The sequence below is a fragment of the Aquila chrysaetos genome, chromosome 25, assembly GCF_900496995.4.
Source record: "Aquila chrysaetos chrysaetos chromosome 25, bAquChr1.4, whole genome shotgun sequence".
Taxonomy (NCBI): domain Eukaryota; kingdom Metazoa; phylum Chordata; class Aves; order Accipitriformes; family Accipitridae; genus Aquila; species Aquila chrysaetos.
The window spans coordinates 4031101-4054031 of record NC_044028.1 but is presented as its reverse complement, the minus strand read 5'-3'; the positions used below and the strand labels follow the sequence as shown (position 1 = coordinate 4054031).

Genomic DNA, 22931 nt, shown 5'->3' with positions numbered 1-22931 from the left:
CCCCAAACCAGTCCTGCTTGGCTGGAAACTATCTTTGGAGACCTGACCATGTCACAGCAATCACGGCTTCTACTTCATGAGCCTGCAAAGTTTCCTTCCCCATCGCCCATCTAGCAGGGCTGCAAGGGGGACTATCGATAGCCCAGCATGCCCGCTGATGACACTTTGCAAAATACCTGGTTGAGCAACGACGAAAGCAAACGCAAAACAGAGCCAAAGGAAAGATGCCATCCATGGGTTCAGAAATGCCTCCCCTTCCCACACACAGCCTCTCGCTATTCAGCATGGGGGGCCGACCACAGAACCTAAAAGCTGGGGTCCCCAATGTCCTTCTGCACCCAGGCAGGTCGGGGAGCTCACACATCCCATCCCATCCCATCCCATCCCATCCCATCCCATCCCATCCCGGGGGACAGATTTAGCTCGCTGCTGACCGGGAGCTTCGCACCAAGCATTTCTCCTCCATGACCTGCTCCGAAATGCAGACAGCGGTTTGCACGCAGCCCCCCCATAGCAGCTACCAGCCAGACCTTTACACGAAGCCCTGAAATGCCCCCCATTCCGGCTGGTATTTTGTTTAATCTGTTTGCTCTCCTTCTCCCCAATTGCCATAGTAACCCCACACAGCCGGCACAAAGCGCCTTCTGTGCCGCCGGCTCCCCTGGCAGCGCCGGCCGCAGCGCGGTGACTCACGGGGCAGGAGCAGGGTCCACACGCTCCCGGAGCCAGGCGTCCCGCAGGCTGCGGCGTCAGCCCTTCCTTAGCCCTGGCTGCAAAAGCCAGGCCAGAAGGAGCTGGGAGCACCCAGTCTGGGGTCGGGAATCAATAGGGAGCGTTGTTCGGTGGAGCCCGAGTTCGCAGGGAGGAGGATTTGCAAGCACGGGTTAGAGGGGCAGCAAGGGACACGGAGATTCCCCATTACAAACCCCCTGCACAGTACAGGAGGGTCATTTATTGCCTCTGCGCATTGGCCATCCCCTATGAACTCTGCTATAACAGGGGCCCTGCACATCACCCCACTTCCCTGTACCCCCAAATTGCTGCCCTTGACTTCCCAGCATCATACCGCCTGGGTCAGCAACGATCCCCTTCCCACCCCGTCCTGCCTAGCCGCGAAAAGTATTTCCTAGCTCCAATCTGAAAAAGCACAATTTAAACCGGAGGTATTCTGCCACCACTCCCAGGCTCTGGCTGGGCCACCTACGCCAGCGGAAAACCCAGCTCAGCCCTTGCTTGCAGGAATAAAATCACCCGCGATGCTGCCCTGCAGCCAGGGGAGCTGAGGCAGAGATTGGATTCGCCTGTTACGGCTCTCCCAATATTTGCCATGAGTTTTCCACCACCCTCTAGGCTGACCCGAACTCCCGCTTCTTGCTGCAAGCTTTTCCCACTGCTTGCAGCAGCAGTGTGGGTCTGGCTGGGCAGAGATGGAGTGGGGCAGGCACCACTTCCCCTTGAGCACAGCCCGGAAAAAAAAAGAGAAAAAAAAGAAAAAAAAAAAAAAAAAAAAAAAAAAAAAAAGAGATGAGCAGTCCCACCCTGAAGCTCTGCACAGCCAGCTTGGGGCAGGCAGAGCCCCAGTGCAGCAGATGGGGGCACAGCCCAGCAATTGCCCCCCCCAAGCACCCCGTGGCTGCTGGGCTGCCTGCTGCAAGCCCCAGAGCTGGATGTGTCACCTCCGGGAGGTGACCTTGTTCCTGAGGCTCTGCAGCCCCCCAGGAAAAGCCCACGCACTTGTTTCAGGGTGAATGAGGGTGGAGGAAGGACTGGGGGTGGGGAGAAAAATAAAATGGGATGAACAAAAAGGCAGTGGGATGGGCATGACAAGACCTTGCAATTCAAGCCCTTCTGTCCCGAGTACATCCCAGGGCAGCATTTGCTTTTAGCCCCCGCAGGCAGCTGCTGTCAGCTCCTTCTCACCGGCGAGGCCTCAGCACCGTCCGTCCCGCGTTTGGGATCCCGGCAGAGTTGGTGCAAGAGGAATTGCTATAACATGAAGAACAGTTTACATCACCCCAAAAATCCTAGAAACACGCTAGTTTCCCAGGGCACTGGGCTCTTGCAGGAGGGGCGGCTGCAAGCACAGAGCGACGCAGCTCCTCGCTAGAGATCCCTCCACGTGGGCAAAAAGGCAGCAGCGGGACAAGGTGTCACGTCAGTGACATGTCCCGGCTACCCCTGCAAGCCCCAGGGTTCTGCTGCCAACCCTGGGCACCCAAAACGGCTGGGCGCTGCCGGCGCGGCGCTCCAGGCAGCGGAAGGGGCTGCCGGCCGTGGGGGCACGCGGCACGGCGCCTTGCACCCGGGCAGGGGAAAATTAGCTGACAGAAGTTCCTGGTGCAGACAAGATTGTAACCCACGTGATGCTGCAGGCACGTAACTGCATCCTTTATGCTAAGAAAGGAACCATTTCCTCCTAAAGAAAAAAAAAAAAAAAAAAAAAGCCTAACAATTTTTTTCTCATGCTATAGCCTCCACCAGCTAAGAACTGACACAGACATTTCCTGGAACTGCTTAATTCAACATCAGAATCCTCATCTTTGCCACCACCAATTTCAGTTCTATTAAGCTGCACCTCTCCCGGCGTAGGCGGAGAGAAACAAACAGGACAATCTAAAGAACTGTAAATAAAACTATTTGCCTGAGCCGACCTTTGAAATTAAACCTCTCCGCTGCCTCCCCAAGGCTCTGGTTCCAGCCCCAGGTGAAATCCTGGGGACGGCTGGCTGCTTCCAGAGCCGCGCCACTTTGTTAGTGCTGGGGAAAATGTTTCGGATGCATCCCGGTTCTCCTCGGTCCGAGGAGGAGAGTCGAATGCCATGGATGGGGGCAGAAGGCTGGAGGGTGGATCCCAGCCCTGCTGCAAAGAAAGAGCTGGAACAAAAAAGCATCAAGAAAAAAAAAAAAGAAAGAAAGAAATTAGAGGCAGGGTGCAAAGCAGAGAGGGGAATTTGGTTGCTTTGGTCACAAGAGCCAGCTCCTCACAGGCACACTTTGTGCTATTTTCCACCGTTGAGAGTGGAAAAAGCTATCTGTGGAAGTGGAAAAAGGGCCCTCAACCTGCCGAAAGCCGTCACTCATCGGCCCGCCGAGGTCCCACTGCAGAGAGGGGCTCCGACGGGTCATCGCCGCCCCGCGCTCGCCACTTCTGCAAAAAAAGCAAGCGAGGAGGAGGAAAAAACCACGCTTCAGAAAAAGCCCCTTGCAGCCCCAAAACAACCTGTCAGCCTGCACTGAATCAGAGCTCCTGACTGCCGTGGGCACCCGCCTTTCCAATGCAACAGGCTTTTTAGCAGGGGACGACCACGCACGAGCTGCTGGAAAACCCTGTGTCCCAGGAATGCAACCAAGACCGGAGCCAGGAGCTAGCTTTACCCTCTGAATATTTTCCTTTAGCCATGCTAGATTTTATTTTTTTTACAATTAAGATGCCAGTGTTTCAACCCCCCAAAAAACATGCAAGTTTCCAGTGCTTTAAAAATAGATCCCCAGCTGCAAACACCGACCCCCCGCCCAAGCAAGAGGAAAGAAGTAAAACCACGCGGATTGACCCAAAAAAGTTACACGGTCCCTTTTAGTACCAGAATCAGCCCTTCACTCTCCCCCACCACGTGTTTTGGAAATTGCAACATCTACCTTGCTTCTTGTCCATGGTTTCCCAGAAATGAAGAACAGCGCCCGCACGCCTGGCAGAAGAGTGGGATGGGGGCGGACTGGAGGAGGGAGGGGGGGAAAAAAAAAAAAATACAAAAATAAAAAGATCCCACAGGATCCAGCACACAGCACTTCTCGCAAGCACCGATGGTTATTTTCGGTGGGAATGCATGGCCCGAAGCGCTCGCCGGCTTCACGCGGCTCTCCTCGCCCGGCGTCCCTGGCTCCCGGGGGTCCGCGAGGCCGGCAGCGGCGAAGGCGAGCTGGGGGAGACGGGGAAGGTAGAGCCGCGTTCCCTCATCGGCAGCTGCCGAGGTTGGCCGGTCTCAGCTCCGATTACCCTTGAAAGCTCAACAGTTGTAAAAACTGCAGCAGCGAAATAGCAGATGACGTCAACAGGAAACTGGGGGGGAGCCAGCTCCAGCTCCGGGAGCCATTGAAGCACTGGATTGCTACAGTGCATCCCAGTGGGACGCGTTTTCTTCCGACAAATTAAATCATTCAAACCCAGCCCGCAGGCAGAGAGGCAGAGCCCGCTCCTGCCTCCTCCATCCCCCTCCCCAAGCATCCCACCGGAGCGAGCCTTGCTCCAGGACAGTCCCGCCACCCCCCGGCATCAGCCGGTCATTGGGGCAGAGGGAAGCCCACGCTCGCCGGTTTGGGCACCGAGGGGGTGCCGGGATAGAAAGAGGTCACATTTCTTTCTGCTGCAGGTGACATGCTAATTGCTTTGCCACTAACAACTATTACCACAACAAATAGTAGAAATATTGTTCCATGACAATACCGGTACGGAGCTTAGCGGCTATTCCAGGGTGACAACCGAGACAGCATCTCTGGTGGCAAAATATAAATCGTTGCACGGATTTGGCTGGTAAATGGCAAGGGAGAGAGACGACGGCGTGGAAAAAAAATAATCCTTCATTTCTCTGCAAACACGTGCAAGAAAAGCCATGGAAAAGTATCGCTGCTCTTCCCCTTTCCCTCAAAACCAGCCTGGCAGAAGCCAGCGCTGACATTCCTGATCAAAGCCAGACTCAGCTTTGACAGGCTGCAGTTTTGTTTTTGATTTCTCTGTCAGCCCGGAGGGGAGATACTGTACCAGCTTCTTTACCTTAAACTACAGAAAAAACATGCCTCCAGTTTGCTCCTGAGCTATTCCCTAACTTGTAGGCTGTGCCAGGCCATACACATTTGCAGGCAGAAAAGTCAGAGGTCAAGGTAAATGCACATACCAACATAATGAGTGACTCTAATTTTAAATAGTGTTTATATAAGCCCCAGAAGGACTGCGGAAGATATTTTCTCAGGCACATTTCCACTCCCAGGGTATAGTTTCAGGCACAGATCATCAGCACATAAAGGATGCTGATGCAGGAGCTGCTATCACAGATGGCACAGAGAGCCACCAGCACCCATCCCCGGCACTCCTGGGGAGAACGATGCTGCGTTGTCCTTCTGTCATTAACTCTCTGGCTTGATGGCTAATTCCCTGACCCAGACATAAGATGCTCCAGGGATCTTTACAGACACCCACAAAAATCAGTGCTGCTTTGGAGCAGAAAGTCCCTAACCCAGCAGGTGGGATGGGAAACACGATTTCCTTTGAATTAGTCCTGGTGGGTTTCAGTGCCCAAGGACCAGGGGTGGTGTAAAGCAGAGCTTCCCTACATCTCAAAAGCATCTTAAAAAAACAAACAAACAAAAAACAAACAAAACAAAAGAAAAACAAAACAAAACAAAACCAACCCAAGCATCCTTTCAAGTCTCACCCTTGGCAGCCCTTTCAAAAGTTTGCTGACGCGGTAGGAATTGCCCAGCCTTGAAAGACGCACACCATTTGCCATTAATCATCTGGCCCTTTATATGCTACAGGTAATCCCAGAGGAACAAAAGGCATCGGGTGTTCCGCTGGTGTTAACGAAGCCTTCCCACGCCTCGGTGCTGGGACGTCACCCCGCGACAGCCGAGGGAAGCCGGGGGAGCAAATCCTGGCACGGGGAGAAGTCAAGGCACTCGCTGCAGGTCCAGGTATGCCGGGAGAGAGCCAGGGACAAGGATGGCTCCCGTCGCTCCCAGCAGCCTCCTGCCAGCAGGCTGGCTCGAATAAGTGGAAGAGCACACCCTTAAAAACAGCAATGAGCTCAAACAGTGCCCTGCCAACACCGTGCCCCTCTCCCAACCCTTCCCCTGCAGACCGGCAGCGTCTCCCAGGGCCAGTTTGGTTCAGGCTGGGTCACCATCGCAGCCGGGGACGGGGGAAGAGCCACTTTGCCATGAGCGGCAAAAGAGGAATGCCCCATTTAGGGTCGGCAAGGAGCTTTTTATAGGAGCGTTTGGGATTAAGCAAAAAATTAATGGCTTCGCCTGCCCCGAAAGAAGAGTTGCTGCCTGGGCAGGGGGTGATTTTCACGGGATACCGCTTTCTCTCCGATCAGGGAAAAGTCCACGCACCAGCCGGCCGTGCTGTCCCAGCGCCACGCTGCCCAATGCCCGCTGCACCTCGCCATCCGACCGGGAATTGCAGCAGTTTCCCTGGTCAAGGCCGTTAATGCAGCCACTGCCCCAAGCCCAGGATGCACTCGCCTTTCCACGTACGAGGGGCATGTCCCATGGGAAAGCCCCACGTGCCCGAGCCATGCACGGGACCCGCAGCCTGGAAACTCTGCAGCAGCTCTATTTTTAAGCAAAACCTTTGAACCGAATCCAATCGGAAAGGGAACAGGGTCATCTTTCTCATCCCCTCGGACGGTACTTGGGGACGATCAATCACCGCACAGGACTCATCTCCTCCGGCGGAGCGGGATGTCACACCGACGGTGCCGCCGGCGCTGGGCGAAACCGATGCAAGGGAGAAGGGTACGAACCTCCTGGTACCCAGCAAGGGATTTGGGGACAGGCACGTTAGCCAAAGCTACTGACAGCCAGAAGCCGACATTCGCGCCGACACCTCTGGGTCTTGCCACCACACCCGGCCTCCATGCACCGGCCAGATAACGCCGCCACGAGCCGCGCCGGCTCTGCCGGCAGCTCCGGGAGGATGTCACCGCCCAGTTACGTTCCAGTTATATTTTTAGGTTACCTGCATAACCCCAAGGGCTGGAAAAAAAAGTCTGATTTTGTGTTTTGTTCCCCCGTGGCAGCTTGCTATCCTGCAGCCCCGTGACGATGGAGCACACAGGCTCCCCTCCAAGAAACCACACGTGAGCGGAGACCAGACTGACTTTACAAAGCTGAAAAACACCGGCTAGCTGGCATTTGCACTATGTCATTATAGGACACACTACGTACGCGCCAAGAGTTGTGCTGCTTTGCACCAGAGCTTGTGCAAAACCCTGGTGCAAAGGTGGTTACGGTCACAGGGGCATCTCTTTGGAGCAGGCACCGAGCCGGGGTGCGGGCAGAGCATCCTCTGGGAGCGGTGCCACAGGGCTGGACACTGCCTCCTTTGCATCCATTGCTCCAACTGGATTTTCTCCCCCCAAAAAAGCAGTAGCAGAGGTCACACCTCCTCAAAGCTTAGCTGCAGCGCAATGCCAGTGTGCACCCACTGAGGGTAGGCTGGGGGGCGGTGGGAAAATGCTTGGGATGGGTAATTAATTAACCCAACCCACAGCTCATCAGGAACTACAGAGCTGGGCGGCACACAGGTCCGGCCAGCCCGCAGCGTGCGTGGCCAGCGTGAAACCCGCGGCCACGAGCCATCTCGTCAGCGCAGCCCATGCTGGTCCCACTCAGCTGCAGACGCTGGCGTGCTGCCATGAGACAAAGGTCTGGAAGCAATCCCAGCCCCAACGCCTTAATTGTTAGGAGAAGGCAAAGGAGACGGTGCTCAGAGAAAAGCAAAGAGCATGCTAAAAAAAAAAAAAAAAAAAAAAAAACCAAAACCCAAAAACAGAGAAAAAGGAAGAGGCAGAACACCCGTCACCTGTGCCTATCTCCCTGCCAGCAGGTACCCAGCTCTCCCCCGAGCAACGCTCCTCCCTTTGATTTCTCAGCCCATAGGCAAAGCCATGAAAAAATAAAAGCTGTTTGGAATTGATGTGACCAGCTGGTGACAGTTTCCTGGTGGGAGAAAAAACTCAAACCATTTTTGGAATAGATCAGCTTGACAGGAGGCACACGGTTAGTTAGTAGGAAAGGAAAAGAGTCATTTGACTTTTTAATTGTCAGCTGTAACTCAACTCCAGAGTCAATAGACACTCCTTTTTCTATCCAAATTCGTGCAATTCAAGTACTTCCAGGTGCTCCCAAAAATCTGTAAACTTGGCAAGACAGCAAAAGTATTCCCTCTCTGCTTCTAATGCAATTCTTTAAAAAAAATAATAATAATAAAAAAATACTAGCTTTCCACCATCCTCCCTCCAATTTCTTTTGGGCAGGGATAGAGTGATTTCATCTCCGCAAATGATGTAAGACAGAGCAGGCACCCGCTCTGAAAACGGAATTTATGGAGGGGAAAAAAACCAAGGAAGGCCTCAATGTCCGCAGTTGCCTGCTCCAGGAGAGGGGCAGAAACAAGAGACCGACCCAGGTGCTTTCCTGGCCCAGAGACTTCAGGCAGGACTTTCTCGAGACCAGCATCTGCGCCGGAGAAGGGGGCAGGCGGCTGCTCCGGTGGTACACAGTGACGTTACCCTCTGGGACCTGGAACGCTTCCCTGACCCTGGGATGCCACCGCAGCTCGGGCGGACAAAGCCTGTGCATCTTCAGAAAAACCTCTGATCTCCGGTGGTGATCCAGCATCGCATCTCCAGGGTGGAGGAGCGGGGAAAACCTTTGATTATTTCTTTTGGAGCAGGGTGCCGATCCGGTGGCTTATGGAAAGCAGCAGGCGAGTGCTGCGGTACACTCCCCTATGTCTCCTGCTGACCCACACCAATTCTTTGCTTTTTTGGGGGCATCTTCAGTGTCATCCCTCTTCCCTGCCTCTCTCACCCTCTCCCCTCCCTGCTCAGGGTTACCAGGTAGAAGACGCAAACGCAAAGGGCTCATCACACCAGAGAGACGGTGCAAAGCAGACACAGCCAGTTGAAGTCCCTAGTTTCTCCACTCAGTTTTTCTGAGAGAAAAAAATCCATCCCATCATGAGGTGAGGGGGGAGCCGGGATGCCTCCCCAGGCTCAGATGCGGCAAAGGAAAACTCTAGGCTGAGAGCAGCCACAAAATACGGAGACTGTCCAATTCCCCTCAGGCCACCACTCAGCCTTATCTCCATGTAAAGCCTGTTACGGCACTCAAACCTCAGTGCCCAGCCAAAAAGCATCAGTCTTAACCTGCTAACGATGCTCCCAAGTCAAGAGAGGTGGCAGGTGACCCGTTCGGTCCCCGTAACCTGCTTGCAACGGGGTTGGGAGTAAGGGCTGATGTAGCAAGGAGAGCGCTGGCTCCTGAGACCCCCAGGAGAGCTCAGCCACAGCGAGCCAGACCTGCAGCCTCTTTTCCTGGCATTAACCACACCATCCCTCCGACCCGCACCGCATACCTCTTGCTCTCCCATCGCTGTTCCTCTGCCCCAGAGGACAGACTACATCCACATTCCCAGAACAAGTCCCACGTCCAGCTGGTCCATGAGATCAGCTCCTGCTGCTCACTGGTCTAGGAAGTTAAAGATATATCTATCTATCTTACAAAAGATAGATAGACAGATAGATAAGAGAAGCACCACATACTTGCTAAGCACCAAGTTTTGCAGAAACCACCTCCAAACATTTCTCCTTTGGTCTAGGAAGTTAAAGATATATATATATCTATCTCATAAAAGATAGATAAATAAATAGGTAAGAGAAGCACCACATACTTGCTAAGCACCAAGTTTTGCAGAAATCACCTGCAAACATTTCTCCTTTGGTCTAGGAAGTTAAAGATATATATATCTATCTCATAAAAGATAGATAGATAGATAAATAAATAGATAAGAGAAGCACCACATACTTGCTAAGCACCAAGTTTTGCAGAAATCACCTGCAAACATTTCTCCTTTGCTCCTCCAAATTCCCTGCTGCAAAGCTTAAAAATCCCACCCCCCCCAATTAAAGGCTGGACCACCAGCATGCTGAAAGCTGCTGCCAGCCCCACCGCCCAGCATCACCCTGCACCATCCCCTCCCGCCTCCCCCCCTGCGGGCTCTTATCTGAGGCTGCAACAGCTCTGCTTGGGGAAAACACCTATTTTGTGGTGGATTTGCCCAGTACCCACAGGGCAGCTCTGATTTGTGCCTGGGAAAGGCAGGGGCTCCGCGGGCGACGTGCCCACGGCTCGGCAGAGTTTCGCCACCGTGGTCCCAACGTGGCCGCCAGCAAGAAGGGCACAGCCTCGCCGCGCTGCTTCCCTTTGGGTGGGCTTCATTCCCCCCGCACTTCTTTCACTCCTCGCCTACCTCTCTCGAATCCAGCTACCGCACTGCAATTTTTCCAGCGTTCGGAGGAAGTAAGCATTGCAGGCTTTTCCTAGTAAAGGCGGATCAAAAAGCCGTCACCCTGTCCCAGGAAGCCAGCGGTCTCCGCAGACAGGCCAGTCCCAACGCATCCGGCTCACGTCCCGGCTCAAGAGCGCGCAGGCTGTGACTCAGTGCAGCTCAGCCTGCAGCTTCTCGTGGGGCACGCTTAGGCCTTGCAAGAACCATTTCCATTTAAATAAGAACATAATAAACTTTAAAAAAAATCCCCTTTACCCCCAAAGAGCGAGGCTCACACCAGCGTTTTGGGGAAAGGCACGGTGCTCTGCGGGGTGGCGTGCGAAACGGCAAGGAGAGGAGTTGGAAGGAGATGTGTGAAACGTCAAACCTGTTTGAGATAAAGGGAAACACACGCTGGCTCCCTTCCCTGCAACGGTTATGCACGGTTTCCCTTGCTGAGCTGTGACTGTAAAACCCCACGGGGAAATCCACAGTTACTGAACAAGAAATTCTTTGTGGATCCAAAATTAAGGGTAAACTCTTGCAGCAACCTGGAATGTACACAGAAAAAGAAACCACACGTACAGGAGAGCCACTGGAGGAAAAGCTGAGTCGTTTTCTAGCACCTTAGCAAAGCACACGCAAGGCTGATAAGAGTTTCAATTAATATTCACCCAGAATTTTTGCCTGGCAATTTCTAGAGGCACCTCCTCCAGCCTCCGCTTTACTCTCATCACCCAGACGTCCTTCAACACACCAGGCAGGGGCAGGTGTAATTAATACCTGCGAAAAGCTTCTCTTGGGCAAGAGAGCAGCGTCTGCAAAGCACAAGAGGCAGCCCGGCCATGGCACAGCCCCACAGGTATCCTGGGCTCGGAGGACAACCCCAGCCCTGGCCGGTGCCAGCCGTGCTCCGGCACCCGGTGCTCAGCACCGATGCTCACAGCCAAGGAATCGCAGGGATCAACCCAAAACCTGGAGGAAACGGGCTGCAGATGCTAACAAAGAGCGAACAGAGGGGGCTGTAGAAGCAGCAGATCTAAAACACCCACCGCATCCTCCTCTTTTGGCAGCCTTAAGGCAGCGCGCAGCTGCTTCCAGCCTTAAGGAAAACGAGCGCTGCCGAAGAGAGACAGCCGGAGCACAGCACGGAGGCTGGTATAGATCCATGCGGGTCCCCCGGCAGCATCGCCACCCACCTCCCACCAACCCCCCCAGCTTCTGCATCCTCCCTTCTGCACCATTACATCATTTTTTCTGACCACCGAGCTCTTGCCCAAGGGGATGGCAGTTGGCAGGGAGCATCGCGGGCGAGCCGGGTGCGGATTCGGCACGGGGTGGATGATTTTAGTTGCGGGGAGACCAGGGAAACCTCGAAAGCCAGCTGAGCACAAGTGCACCCGCACAAAAATGTCTTGCGCTGCCCTGCCCTGTGCCAGCAGGGATTTTCTGGGTGCAGGCACGGGGTTTTACGAAGAGGCACGTGGGCCTGCCACCTACCCCCAAGCACCTTCTAAAGGTGCTTGCAAGATGACAAAGAGCAGTCAAAGCAATGTATCAGCGCAAGATCGTTTCATCTTTGGCTGAGGTGCAACTTGGCAGCACGTCAGGAGAGAAACCAAGCGGTCCGCAGCAGCTGGGGATTTTTAACTATGCAGAGCAGCTTTCTTAAAAAGCCTCGACGGTGAGCACATCTGGCTCTCAGAAAAAGAGCCACGTCATTCTTAGTGACGAGCTGCAAAGACATCCTTGCGTCTTCAGGACAACACACCCCCTCTGCAGCCGTGCCCGGCCGCGGGGTGCACGTTCAGGACTGACTCAGAGGGACCGTCCTCGGGGCTGCACGCTCTGCTGCTCCGTCGTCTTCCTCTCGAGCCTCAACTTTCCCACTCTGACACCAAGTAAACCAAGATCTCCATCCTACGGCAAAAAATACCTCCACCACGCGGTGTATTTGCCCTTCGCTACCTTTAATAGGAAACAGTCTCCTGCAGGGAGAGATACATGCAGCAGGAGAGGACATCTGCTCCAGCTGGGGCAAATGTCCTCCAGCAAGCCGGGTCAGGATGCTGCCACCTCCAAGGGCTGCTGTTAACACACACCAGTAAAGACGGCCAGGGCAGGCTGCAGCCCCGCGGGGCCACAGCACCCGACCCACCGTAGCCAACTCCTGCCGCACGGGCAGGCTGCTTCATCAGCCATCCCTGCAAGATTCAGGCTAGGAGGGAATTTATATACACACACCACAAAGCAGTATCTAACTGGCCTGCAAGCCCAGACAAGCTGACACTCCCTAGATAACCTCGTCATCCTCCCTTAAACCACCACCACCACCCCCCAACCCGTCCACATAACCAGCCCTGCGTGTTTATGATCTGTCAGACACATGACTGTCACCTGCCAAGCCCTGCAGACGAGCTTCTTCCCCTCCTGTCCCTCTGTCCTGCACCACCGGTCATTGCATCGCCGGTCCCACCCGTCACCGGCACACGGTAAGGAAGGACGGAGCTCTCGGCACCGCCAAAGAGATGCCGGCAGGAGCCATCCCGGCTGCGGGGTTTTACGCATTCCTTATTGGAAATCTCCGAGACCTTTATGGGAACAAAATGCAATCATTAAAAGCTGCTTTTAAGTTTCCGAGAAGACACAACAGGCGCTATCGAGGCAGGAGACGAGGCAGCAGGGTACAAACGCCCTGCGACAAGGGGCACTCGGTACCCAACGGGCAGCTCCCGGGCAGGAGAGGGTCCAAGCACCACCGTCATCCTCAGAAAGGTTCATCGGATACAAGCAGTTAGGCTGATGCCAGTGCCAAACCACAGCTAAGGTTAGCAGCCTCTGATGGGAAATTACTTGAATCGAGCACTCTGGAGGTTTCTTCCTTTCCAAAACTAGATTTTTCTTTGGTGGTGGTATGGGGGGGAGGAAGGGTGGATGCTCTACAAACAACTTCTGGTAAGTTTTGTCTCCTCCTCATCCTGCCTCCTCTTCCACTCAAGTTATGTTTTTAACGGAAATTTATCTTTTTTTTTTTTTTTTTTTTTTTTAAATAAGCATTTCACTTGAAATGATGAAATTAAGGCTTAGAGCATGGGACAGACCTAGCTTAGCAGTGGCCCTCCCAGAGCACAGTGCAGGCAGGACGACAGAAGCTGCGGCAGTCCGGTGGGTGCCGGACCCCCCCAAAGCTCGTCGTGCACCCTGCCAGCTCCCAGAGGAGGGGGCAACAGCCAGGCCATCACCTTCACGTGTCCCCTTCCCTCGCTCCCCGGCGAGCAAGGCTATAAAGCCATTGCTCCCAGGGACCGGCGGGAGCCCAGGGCACCACACCCCAGTGCACCAAACAGCTCCCCGAGGTCACAACACTCACATTTCGGAGAAACCAAACTCCAGCACTGGATGTCTTTAAAAACAAGATCGGGTGTCTTTTTACACAATCTGGCTTAATTTGCCCAAAAGCTGTTGGACCGGCTGCAGTAATTCTTGGAAGCGACGTCCTGACCTCCAGCCGAGCACGATGCTCGCCATCATCCCTTCTGTCCTTAAAGCCCATGATTCAAGCGTTTCCCCATTTCCCCCTACATTAGATCCAGCAGCACACAGGGGCAATCACGCCACACAGAAAAGCCCATCAGCCTCCAGGGCTTGAAAGGGACGTGCTCCTCCAAAGCGCCGTCCATCTTCTCCTGCAACAGGTCGACAGAGCAGACAGTGCACAACAGAGCCCTCTGGTATTATGCCCGTGGATTAATTAAACCACGTGGACAACACAGCACAGGATTAGCTGGAGAGGATCCACCTCCCCTCCACCTTCATCCCACTGCAGGTCCAGAACCTCCCCCAGCATTAGGCAGCGATTCCCTCCCTCCCTCCCCGACCACGAGACCCCCAGACCCTGCCCTTCCCCTTAGCCACACCGTAACCCACTGCATCCCGCACGGGCAGCGACCCTGCTCCAGCCTTTTGCTGGACACACAAGTGGCTGCAAGAGAAAGATGCAGGCAGGGAACCCTGTCCCAGCTCCAGAAAAGGGAGGAGATACTGGGACCCACTACAAACTGAGGCCAGCTGGGACCACAAGACACTACCGTGATAGCCGACATAGCTGCAGTCGTGCCCAGTAATTAATGTATTTCTTGGGGCGATGAACTTTTAAACTCACAATGCTGCCACGGAATCAGTGCAGTATCGTCCCCACACAGATAAGGGGCTGTGTAGAGATGGGGTATCTCCCAGGCTGAAAAAAGAACAGAAACTTCCAGTTTCCACCAGAAAAAATCCTCTCTGCCCTCTCCCTCGCTCAAAATCTCTGGCTAACACTCGACCTGCGCTACAGAGTTTTGTCAGCAAAAGAGGCGGGGGGTAGATCTAGCTCCATACATACCCACAAGCAGTCCTGAGTCATGCCAGTAAAACCCCAAACTTTTTGTTGATACAGTAAAATCACATCCCCAGCCAACACAAGTTCCTCTCACAGCTCTCTCCCCAGCGAACAGCCTGCCTGGGCAGTGCCTTATTAACACCAGTGAAAACCATCTTCCGTCCAAAAACCCACAGAGCCCCACATCCACAGCAGTGGCTTCTCGGGTCACAAAATCACCCGGACCAGAAACCCGCACCCATTCCCAGGCACCCAAAGGGAAGCTCTATAAAACACATGAGAGTTTCGTCCAGCGACGACCACCTTTGAAAACAACAGGGGCAAAGCAAACTCTGGCTCAGCCCTGGACTGCAGCCCAGAGCTGGAAAATAAAAGCAGCAGCCTTCAGGGAGAAGCATTATCCGCTGAAGAAAAGCAGGGGAGCATCCCTCCAGGGAGGGAAAGGTATTGCTGAAGCACAGCTAAACATTTATCACATCCAACATGATATTTTCCAGGCGCCCACCGTTATGCTAGCAGAAAGCAGCAGGAGGAAGAAGGCAGGAGCAAAGCCCTGTGCTCTCTCTATGATTGTCGTAATTAATTGGATGCAAGCTCCGTGATGCTTCAACTAGAATTAAAATAAAAACCTGGTTCTGTGGGATAAGAGCTCCTATCTCTGCTACCCCTCTGCCCACGCACACCCAGGGGACACCAGGCTGGTGGCTGCTCTGCCCGGACACGACGGGAGCCCGAAGGCAAAGCCCTGCTTCTGCAGGTCACAGCCCCATGTGTATTTTCAGCAGAACTGCCTTTTTTTGGGGTGGCAGCAGGAAAAGTGTGAATGGCACGAGACAGTACAGGATTCACAGATGACCGAATTGCCTAACGGCGGTGTGCTCCCACGGAGGGCACGGCCAGGGCGCGGGAGGGACACGTCCCCACCGCTTATTTACCTACCCAGAATAGACGTACCACCAGAACAAGTACGACTTCATCCCCAGGTTCTGGCATTGCTAACCACTGATTTTTCCAAGCCTCAGTGTCAAAGGAGAGCTGCCTCCCCAGAAACACAGCCTGGCTTAGCCGGATCCTGTCCCCTCTCCCCAACAGCACCCATCTTCCAGGAGGAAGATCTCTCCCCTAAAGAGAAGGACTTGCTTTTGAATTTCTTGGGCATTGGCGCTGGATGAGCCCAGGAAAGGCCAAGCAGGTTTTCTCCCTCCAGACCCCATCCGTGCACCCTCTCTCCCTGCAGCTGCACGGCTGCTTTCTCCAGCAATCCCCCCAATTTCGGGAAACACGTGCCTCCCCGCCGGCACGCTCCTGCCTGTCCCTGCAGGAGGGGCTTTCCGGGTGTCGGGGGCCACCGGAGTCACAGCCAACAGCCCCGGCGATGGGCACACGGGTCTTCACACGGGCTGCAGACACAGGCAGAAAATATGCCTCGAGCCGCAGGGGAAAGGCAGCATCTTGGATTTGTACACATAGGGTCTAACACAGACCCTGCACCCTCCGCCGTGTTTCTGCATGCACCCAAAGGCTGCTGACTCCCTGAGGCTTCATCCCCTTCTGCTTTAACCTCCCAGATACAACACTCCTCCCTTCACAGCATCCATTTCACCAAAAAAGGTGCAGGCTTTGTTGGAAAATCACGCGCAGGACCAGCCACGTGTCGCAACCTCTGACTAGAGGCTGCGTCCCTTGCAAAGCTCTGCAAGGAGGACGCAGGGGCAGCTCCGGAGTTTTGCACACAATTCCTTCCCTCAGTGCCGTGCATTCAATGAAACACAGCTCCAGGGAGCTTTGGTGACCTGAGACAATGGGGAAATTTTGCATATTTTAGTAAACATCAGACTTGACAGCGCAAGAGAACACGGAAACCGAGGGCCCTTTTCCCACACACCTCATCCCGCGAGATAATTTGGATCAAGCAGATACGAGCAATGGGAAGAGGAAGAAAGCCGAAATCCTTCCTAAGCTTCGCATAATCCCCAGAAGGTGTTTATCTCACAAGCTATGTTTAGCGCAGAGCGAGGCAAAGCTCTCGCCCAGCACCATTCCTATCGCGCGTGTCACGGCCAGCCACGCGCATCCCCAAAAACTCCCGAGGCAGGAGACAACCCAGTGACTAAGCCAAAATGACGGCAGGCGAGTTTTGGTACGCATCTATCACGGAAACAGCCGACCTGAGAGCTTCAGCGCAGCGGCCTCCCTTTACGACCCTGACCAACTCAAGCCCACGAAGGGAAAGCAACCAGCAAAAGGAAACCCAAGACCGCTCACTGAATTTCCCTAAGGAAAATTAGGGAAATTTAGCTTAAATTCAGGCTACCTGAACGGAGAGGCAGAAGGAGCTGCCGCGAGTGCTGCCAGCAGTGTCTGCAAGCACTCGGACCTGCGAGCATCCCTATGCGGCAGCGGGCCGCCGGCAAGCCTGCTCGGAGGGCTGGCACTGCCGAGGCAGATGGAAAACCAAGGAGAGGCACGGTGGACGGCTAGCAGGACGAGAGGAGAGGGTTTTGAAGAGGCAGATGGATCCCACACACGCTCAGGATCGACCCCCGTGCTGAATGCTGCCCCAACAGAGGCGAAGGAGCTCGGGTCAGATGGGGACCCAGAGCAGCCGGTGCCAGCAGAGACCGGGCGCACTCAGCACACGTGCAACACCTCCGGCAAAGGATATTAGGAGTAATTGTATGAATGAACCGGTTCGCCACAACCAACAGCCCCATGCAACCAGAAACCTGCAGACACAGAAAGGTTCCAAACGTCCTCCGAGGAAAGCACCACGTTCCCAGGTGCTCCCGCAGGCATCAACTTTTGCTGTCAGCCAAACTGCTTCCCCCAAAATCCTCCCGGTACCAGCTCGGGCCTCGTCTCCCGCAGGACATGAGCTGTCCCTCGGCCGGGCTCACCTCTTTCCTCCATCCACACATCCACACGCTGCCCACGGCACCCGTGAGCCGAGAGAGGGGTCTGGGCTCGGGCGTCCCGGTGAGAGCCTTTTTAAGAAGCCCGGTCGATCCCTTTCAACACGGGACGGACGGCGGCTGGAGGCATGTGCTCCTACCTGTGAGTCAGCAGCTCCGCTCAGCAGCACCGTAAATCGCTGCTGATTCACACCCTGCTTACACAGCAAACAGGAAACTCAGGTCCACATTCCCTCCGGTTAAGACACGGATCATTTAAAAGCGGGGGAAAAAAAAAAAAAAAAAAGTCACGCCGAGGTGCGTTCATCTGCTCACATGGTTCCTGACTTCAAGTTTCCAGTGCATCACTCCCAAACAAGGAAAACCCCTCCAATTTTATTCCGGTGATAAGAGAGAGGCAGCAACCGTTCTCCGGGTGCTCCCTCCTCCGTCCGGTCTGCGCTCACGGTGCTGATGCAACCGGCTCTCCGGAGCAGCAAGACACCAGTGAAGCCATTTCCCCATCTTCCTCAATCCCGGCACGCTGGCGGTGTCATCCCGGGCCGATGCCTGCCAGCCGGCGCTCACCTTGGGACAACGACCAGGCCACCTTAGTCACGGCGATGCTCTATAAATAACACCCGTGACACACGGTCACGTTTGCCAGCCACGTACGGCGGAGACAATGGGAAACTCCGCCACGGCGTTCCCGGCACATGCCGGCATCGGGTCACGGCTGTGCCCCGAAACGAACCGCCACGCCGTGAGGACCGGGATCCTCGTCCCCGTCCTTCCCGCCTCGTTAGGCCGAGACGAGGGCTCTGCTCATCCTCCGAGCCACGACGCTTGCTGAGCTGCCACGGGCCCTTTCCTTCAGAGGGAAAGACCCCAGCAGGGAAAGACCCCAGCAGCAGTGGATAAAACTTGCATTCATTTTTTTTTTTTTAATTAATCGTTTTCCACATCGACGGGAGCTTCACCCCCTCCCTCCAAACCGCCCCCCTCCTCCTCCCGGGGCTCAGCGGGGCTGCTTGCTCCCTTTCCCCTCCACGCAGCACACACGCCCCGGGGCTCTGCAGCTCCGGGGGCGGCTGCAGCCCGGTCCCGGTCCCGGTCCCGGTCCCGGTCCGCGATGCCGGGCTGCAGACGGGTGAGCAGCACAGCCCTCAACCGGGACCAGGTAAGGGGAAAGACACTCGAGGCCCACGCAGAGGAAACCCCGACCGACTGCAACGGGCAGCCCACGCCCGGCGGGTTGGGCAACAGCCCGGTCCCCGCGGGTTACGCCAGACCCGACGAGGCGGCTCAACCCGGCCGCAGCCCCGCTTCCTCCCCCCACACCACCACCACCACCACCACCACCACCTCCTCCTCCTCCTCCTCCTCCTCCCCCCCCGACCCCGGAGCCCCACGGAGCATCTCCCCCTCGCCCGGCCCGCGGCCCTACCTCTGGGCAGGGACATGGCTGGCGGCGGCCCCGCGGCGGCCGGGCAGAGCGCGGCGCCCGGCGGAGTCCGGCCCTGCGCGGCGGCCGCCCCGGGAAGAGCCGCGGGGCGGGGCGAAGGGGCGGTAGGCTCCGCCCCCCCTGCCGCGGTAGGCTCGGTCAGCGGAGGGAAGGCGGGGGGGGGCGTGGTTAGTGCCTCCGCGGGAAGAGCTTCGCGGTTCTCGGGTACGGCTGAGGGGGTGAAGTGAAGCGGGCGGGCGGGACTCACGGGTGCGGTTGTGCTGCCGTAGAACCGGGGAGTCCCCGCTGTCCCCGCCACCGGTGTGACCCCCGTAGGGCACCGTTTGGGGCGCGGAGCCCTGCCGGCAGCACGGGCCAGGGGGGGCCCCAGTCCTACGCCGCGGCCCACACCCCTGGCACGGGGCGGGGGGAGCGGGAGAGAGGCTGGTGCTGCGCAGCTGAGACCGGCCAAGCTCATCGCATCTTCCGTGGGTCCCTGCTGCTGCGCACCGTGGGTCCCACCGGTGGGTCTGGCTGAAAACTCGATGGGGATTTATTCTTCTCCGAAGTCACTGAGGAATCAATCCCTCCTAGCCCAGCAATGCGCCGTGGCACGTCCCCGGGGCGAGGATGCTCCCCCAAACACCCGAGCTGGGCTGCAGAACGTGGCCGCTGAACGGGACATGAGCGATGCAGTTGAACAAGCAGAGAGGAGATTACGAGTGCCATTTTCTGGCTGAAATCCCTACAGATCCATACAGACACAAAAAAGGAGGGGTCGGAGGGGTGGCGACTGCAGACAGCCCTGGTGAAATCACAGCTGCTCTGTCACAGCCTGTTCTCAGCTTCGCGTTTTGCGGAGCATTTTGGATCAGTTCGAGGGCTGGAAAACCTGCCTCAAAACCAGATGGCTTCAAGGGAATGACTGCATGAGGGAAGGAGCTGGGCAGACTGGGGTCTGCATCCTCCTGCAGAGGACCGGTGCCCCAAACGGACCTGGAATCCAGCAGCGATGGCATAAGATCCGGCAGCTGCAAATTGAAGCTAGAAAAGTTCAAATGGGAAACAAATTACAGGTTTTTAATAGGGCGAGCAATTACCTTCCCGAGAGACGTAGTAGATTCACCACCTTTCAAGTCTTTCAACACAGGCGAGGAGTCTTTCTAAAAAAACTCCGCTCCAGTTGAACCGCAGGGTTATTAGCTCTGATGCAAGAGCTGCAGATGTCACTGCCTGGGCTGGGCAAGCAGGAGGTGGGAGCAGAGTGGACATTTCTGGCATTTGGCCGTACGAATCTCTGAATCAACAACGGGGTTTGAACTCCAGCCCGGCTGATCCGAACGGGTTTGGGCTGGGCCGGTGTTTGGGTGCGAGATTCGGGGAGTGCCGCCGCAGAGCAGAGCATCGTTAGCACCTTCGCAAACGTGCAGCTGGATGCGGACCTGCGAGGACCGGCGGGACCGGCTTTGACGCCTGGCCTTGATGCTGGCAGCACCCGGGGTGTCATTGCAAGCGCAGGGCACGACCCTGCCGTCCCCAAGCACCAAGCACGTTGCATGCTACCTCATCCCACCGCCTGCATCCCCAGGCACGGCTGGAGATCGCCGCCGGCCCCGGCTGCAATCACAGGGGTGGATGAAACAGCCGCCCGGCTTTTCTTCGCCCATCTTGAGTCACCAGGCACTTCACAAGTGGGGGTTTTTCACCTGCTCCGAGGCCTTCCAGGGCAGGAACGCTACGGAAGCACGAGTGGAAATTGGGGTACGCTCGGCATCAAAATCCAACAGGGTGGGAAGGCGTGGGGCTGGGGAGGGAGCCCACGGACCCCCGTGGGCTGCGAGGAAGGGGCCAGAGGCAGCACACGGTCACCTCCTCGTCGGTGGCAAGGCATGGGGACTTCTTGGGAGCACCTCTCCTTTCCTGCAACCTCTCGGTGCCAGCCAGCATGGCTCCTTGCCTGCACCTCCTCCGTCTGCCCGAGCTGCTGTCGTCGGACCCGGCAGACTCTTTGCTGGAGAAGTGTATCTGAAAGATCAGAAGCGGCTGTAACTGCTGGCCCGAGGCAGAGGGAATCATCCCAGGCGAAGGCAGGGCAAAGCGTCCCGGTGGAGCTCGAGTGCTCCCAGAAATTTTGGCAAGGGTGCTGGATTTTTGGCACCCCTGGAAGGCCTCTCTGTGTTTCCAGGGTGCTGTAGGTAAACCTGCGGGTTTGCAGGCTCTGGAGGAAAAGGCTGACGGAGGGAGAGGGAGGGAGGAAGGCTCAGGTGCATCCCAGGGCCAGACCTCACCACACACGCTGGGACTTTTGCCGCTGGTGCTCGACGCTCGAATCTTCGGTGCTGGCCCCTCGCTGCGGGGCTGTGCCAGGCCTGGTTTGGAAACGCACCCACGGCAGGACGGGGCGTCCCTGGTGTCCCCGGCACAGAGATCAGGGGGATCGCCGAGAGCGCCGGCAAGGAGCCCCTCGCCTTTGTGCAAAACCTGCTTCTCCCTTCCCCTCTCTCCTAAGGTTTCCCAGAGAAGCGACTGACTTTCTGCTGAGCACCCCTGTGCGCTGGAGGGCATCAGCGCTCCCTCGCAGCTCCAAGCAGGGTGCAGGATTCGGCCCCTCTCTCTGCCTGCCCCAGGCTCCCCCCTGCCCTCGGGCTCGTGCCGCTCATCTCCCTCCTGCAAAATTGCAGCCGTACTTGGCCTGGCTGTTTGCAGCGTGTTTGCCTTCCCCTGCGTCCCCCTGCTCCGGGTGTTTCGCCGTTTTTATCTTCCCGCATCGCCATACGGCGTAGGACCGCAGGCGGAGCGAAGGCTGCCAGGGAGGGGATGAGGAGAAGGACAATGTCTCAGCACCGACATTTTCTAGTCTTTCACGGAGGAGGAGGGGAATGAAGCCCTCTCTCCTAGCAGACACCCATTTCTGCGTGCCGGCGGGTGCTGCGGGCGCCTGTGCTCGACGGGAGCGGGAGAACGCGACCCCGACGGGCACAACACCAGCACCCGGCACCGGCCGGTGGAGCAGCACAAACCAAACAAATCCAGTGGCCTGATGAATTAATCAGCTGATGGACTCTAACTCGGAGAGCAGGAGCCAAAGGGATGAGTAAACAAAGGCCAAGCTACACGAGATGGTATTTAGGTGCAGAGTAGCTGCCAGTGAACTATTACAAGTTCCAAATTAATTCTAGGTGTTGCTGCTTTTCCTGTTGCACAGGCAGCCACCAGCCTGCCCCGCTGCGCAGCCGGCATGCAGACGCCTCGGACAGGCTCAGATCCTACCTCCGAGAGCTTTCGATTCTAATCTATCGAGGTGTTGCTGCTACAGCTCCACGGGCACGGAGGGAAACGCCGCTATTTCCTCCCCCAGTTTCGCACGTGGCGGATACGCCGCGGTTATTGAGCAGACCCCGATGTACACGACGTGGTGTGTGGAAGCTGAAGCGCTTCTGGTTTTGGGGGTGCGCTCAGTGCGACTGTCCCGCAAACAACGATTATGGCACGTCCCCCTCCCCAGGCATCCGTGGTGTCCCGTGGCAGCCGATGCACAAGCTTTCCTTTGCTTTTGGGACCTCCGGGATGAGCAGCTCGAAGCCGGCTGTTCGCACAGCACTGTGGCCACCCTGACGAGCCTCCCGGTGTTTTCCGGGGTTTTCTGCGCTGCGGGGTGACGGGACGTGGCATGGCCCCGCAGTGGGGCTCTGCCGGACCCCCCGGCCCTGTTCCCAGGGCCCGCTCCCGGGGAGGGGGCGACAGGACAGAGCATTGCCCGGGGGCCGTGACCTGGGGCTTCCACCGCACCCCGCAGCGTCAGCGCAGGTCACCAGCACAGCACCAGTGCACCAGTCCCGCGTGCTGGTTCAGTACCGGTACGGCAGGGCAATAACGGCGCAGCACCGGCACGCCGGGGCAGAAAACCCAGTTACAGTACCGCAGAGCAGACGGCACAGCGCGACAGTACCAGCGCCCCAGCGCCGGACCCCAGCGCAGCACCAGTAAGCCAGTACGGTGTACCCAGTGCAGGACCAGTATCCCAGTGCAGGACCAGTACAGGACCAGTACCCCAGTGCAAGACCAGTACGGAGCACTAGGACTGCACTGGTGGCCGGTGCGGCCGTGCCCGTGCCCACCCGCGCGGGGGCGCCGGGTCCCACCGAGTCCCACCTCCGGTGGGGG

The 22931-nt window shown here is 56.5% G+C and overlaps 1 protein-coding gene across 3 annotated transcripts in view; it reads right to left on the bottom strand.

Annotated features, from left to right (window-relative positions):
• The window catches only part of MAP2K3 (mitogen-activated protein kinase kinase 3), a 35451-nt gene extending 16576 nt beyond the window's left edge, over nt 1-18875 (bottom strand). The window contains exon 1 of one of the 3 annotated variants that reach the window (XM_030002243.1): nt 18771-18875. In XM_030002243.1, coding sequence (XP_029858103.1) covers nt 18771-18786 — 16 coding nt within the window. In that variant the 5' untranslated portion in view covers nt 18787-18875. Of the gene's footprint in view, nt 1-3636; nt 3963-17329; nt 17358-18770 lie in introns of those variants that run through there. The other 2 variants (XM_030002245.1, XM_030002244.2) reach the window with 2 other exon arrangements.
• Between the last annotated feature and the right edge of the window lie 4056 nt (nt 18876-22931).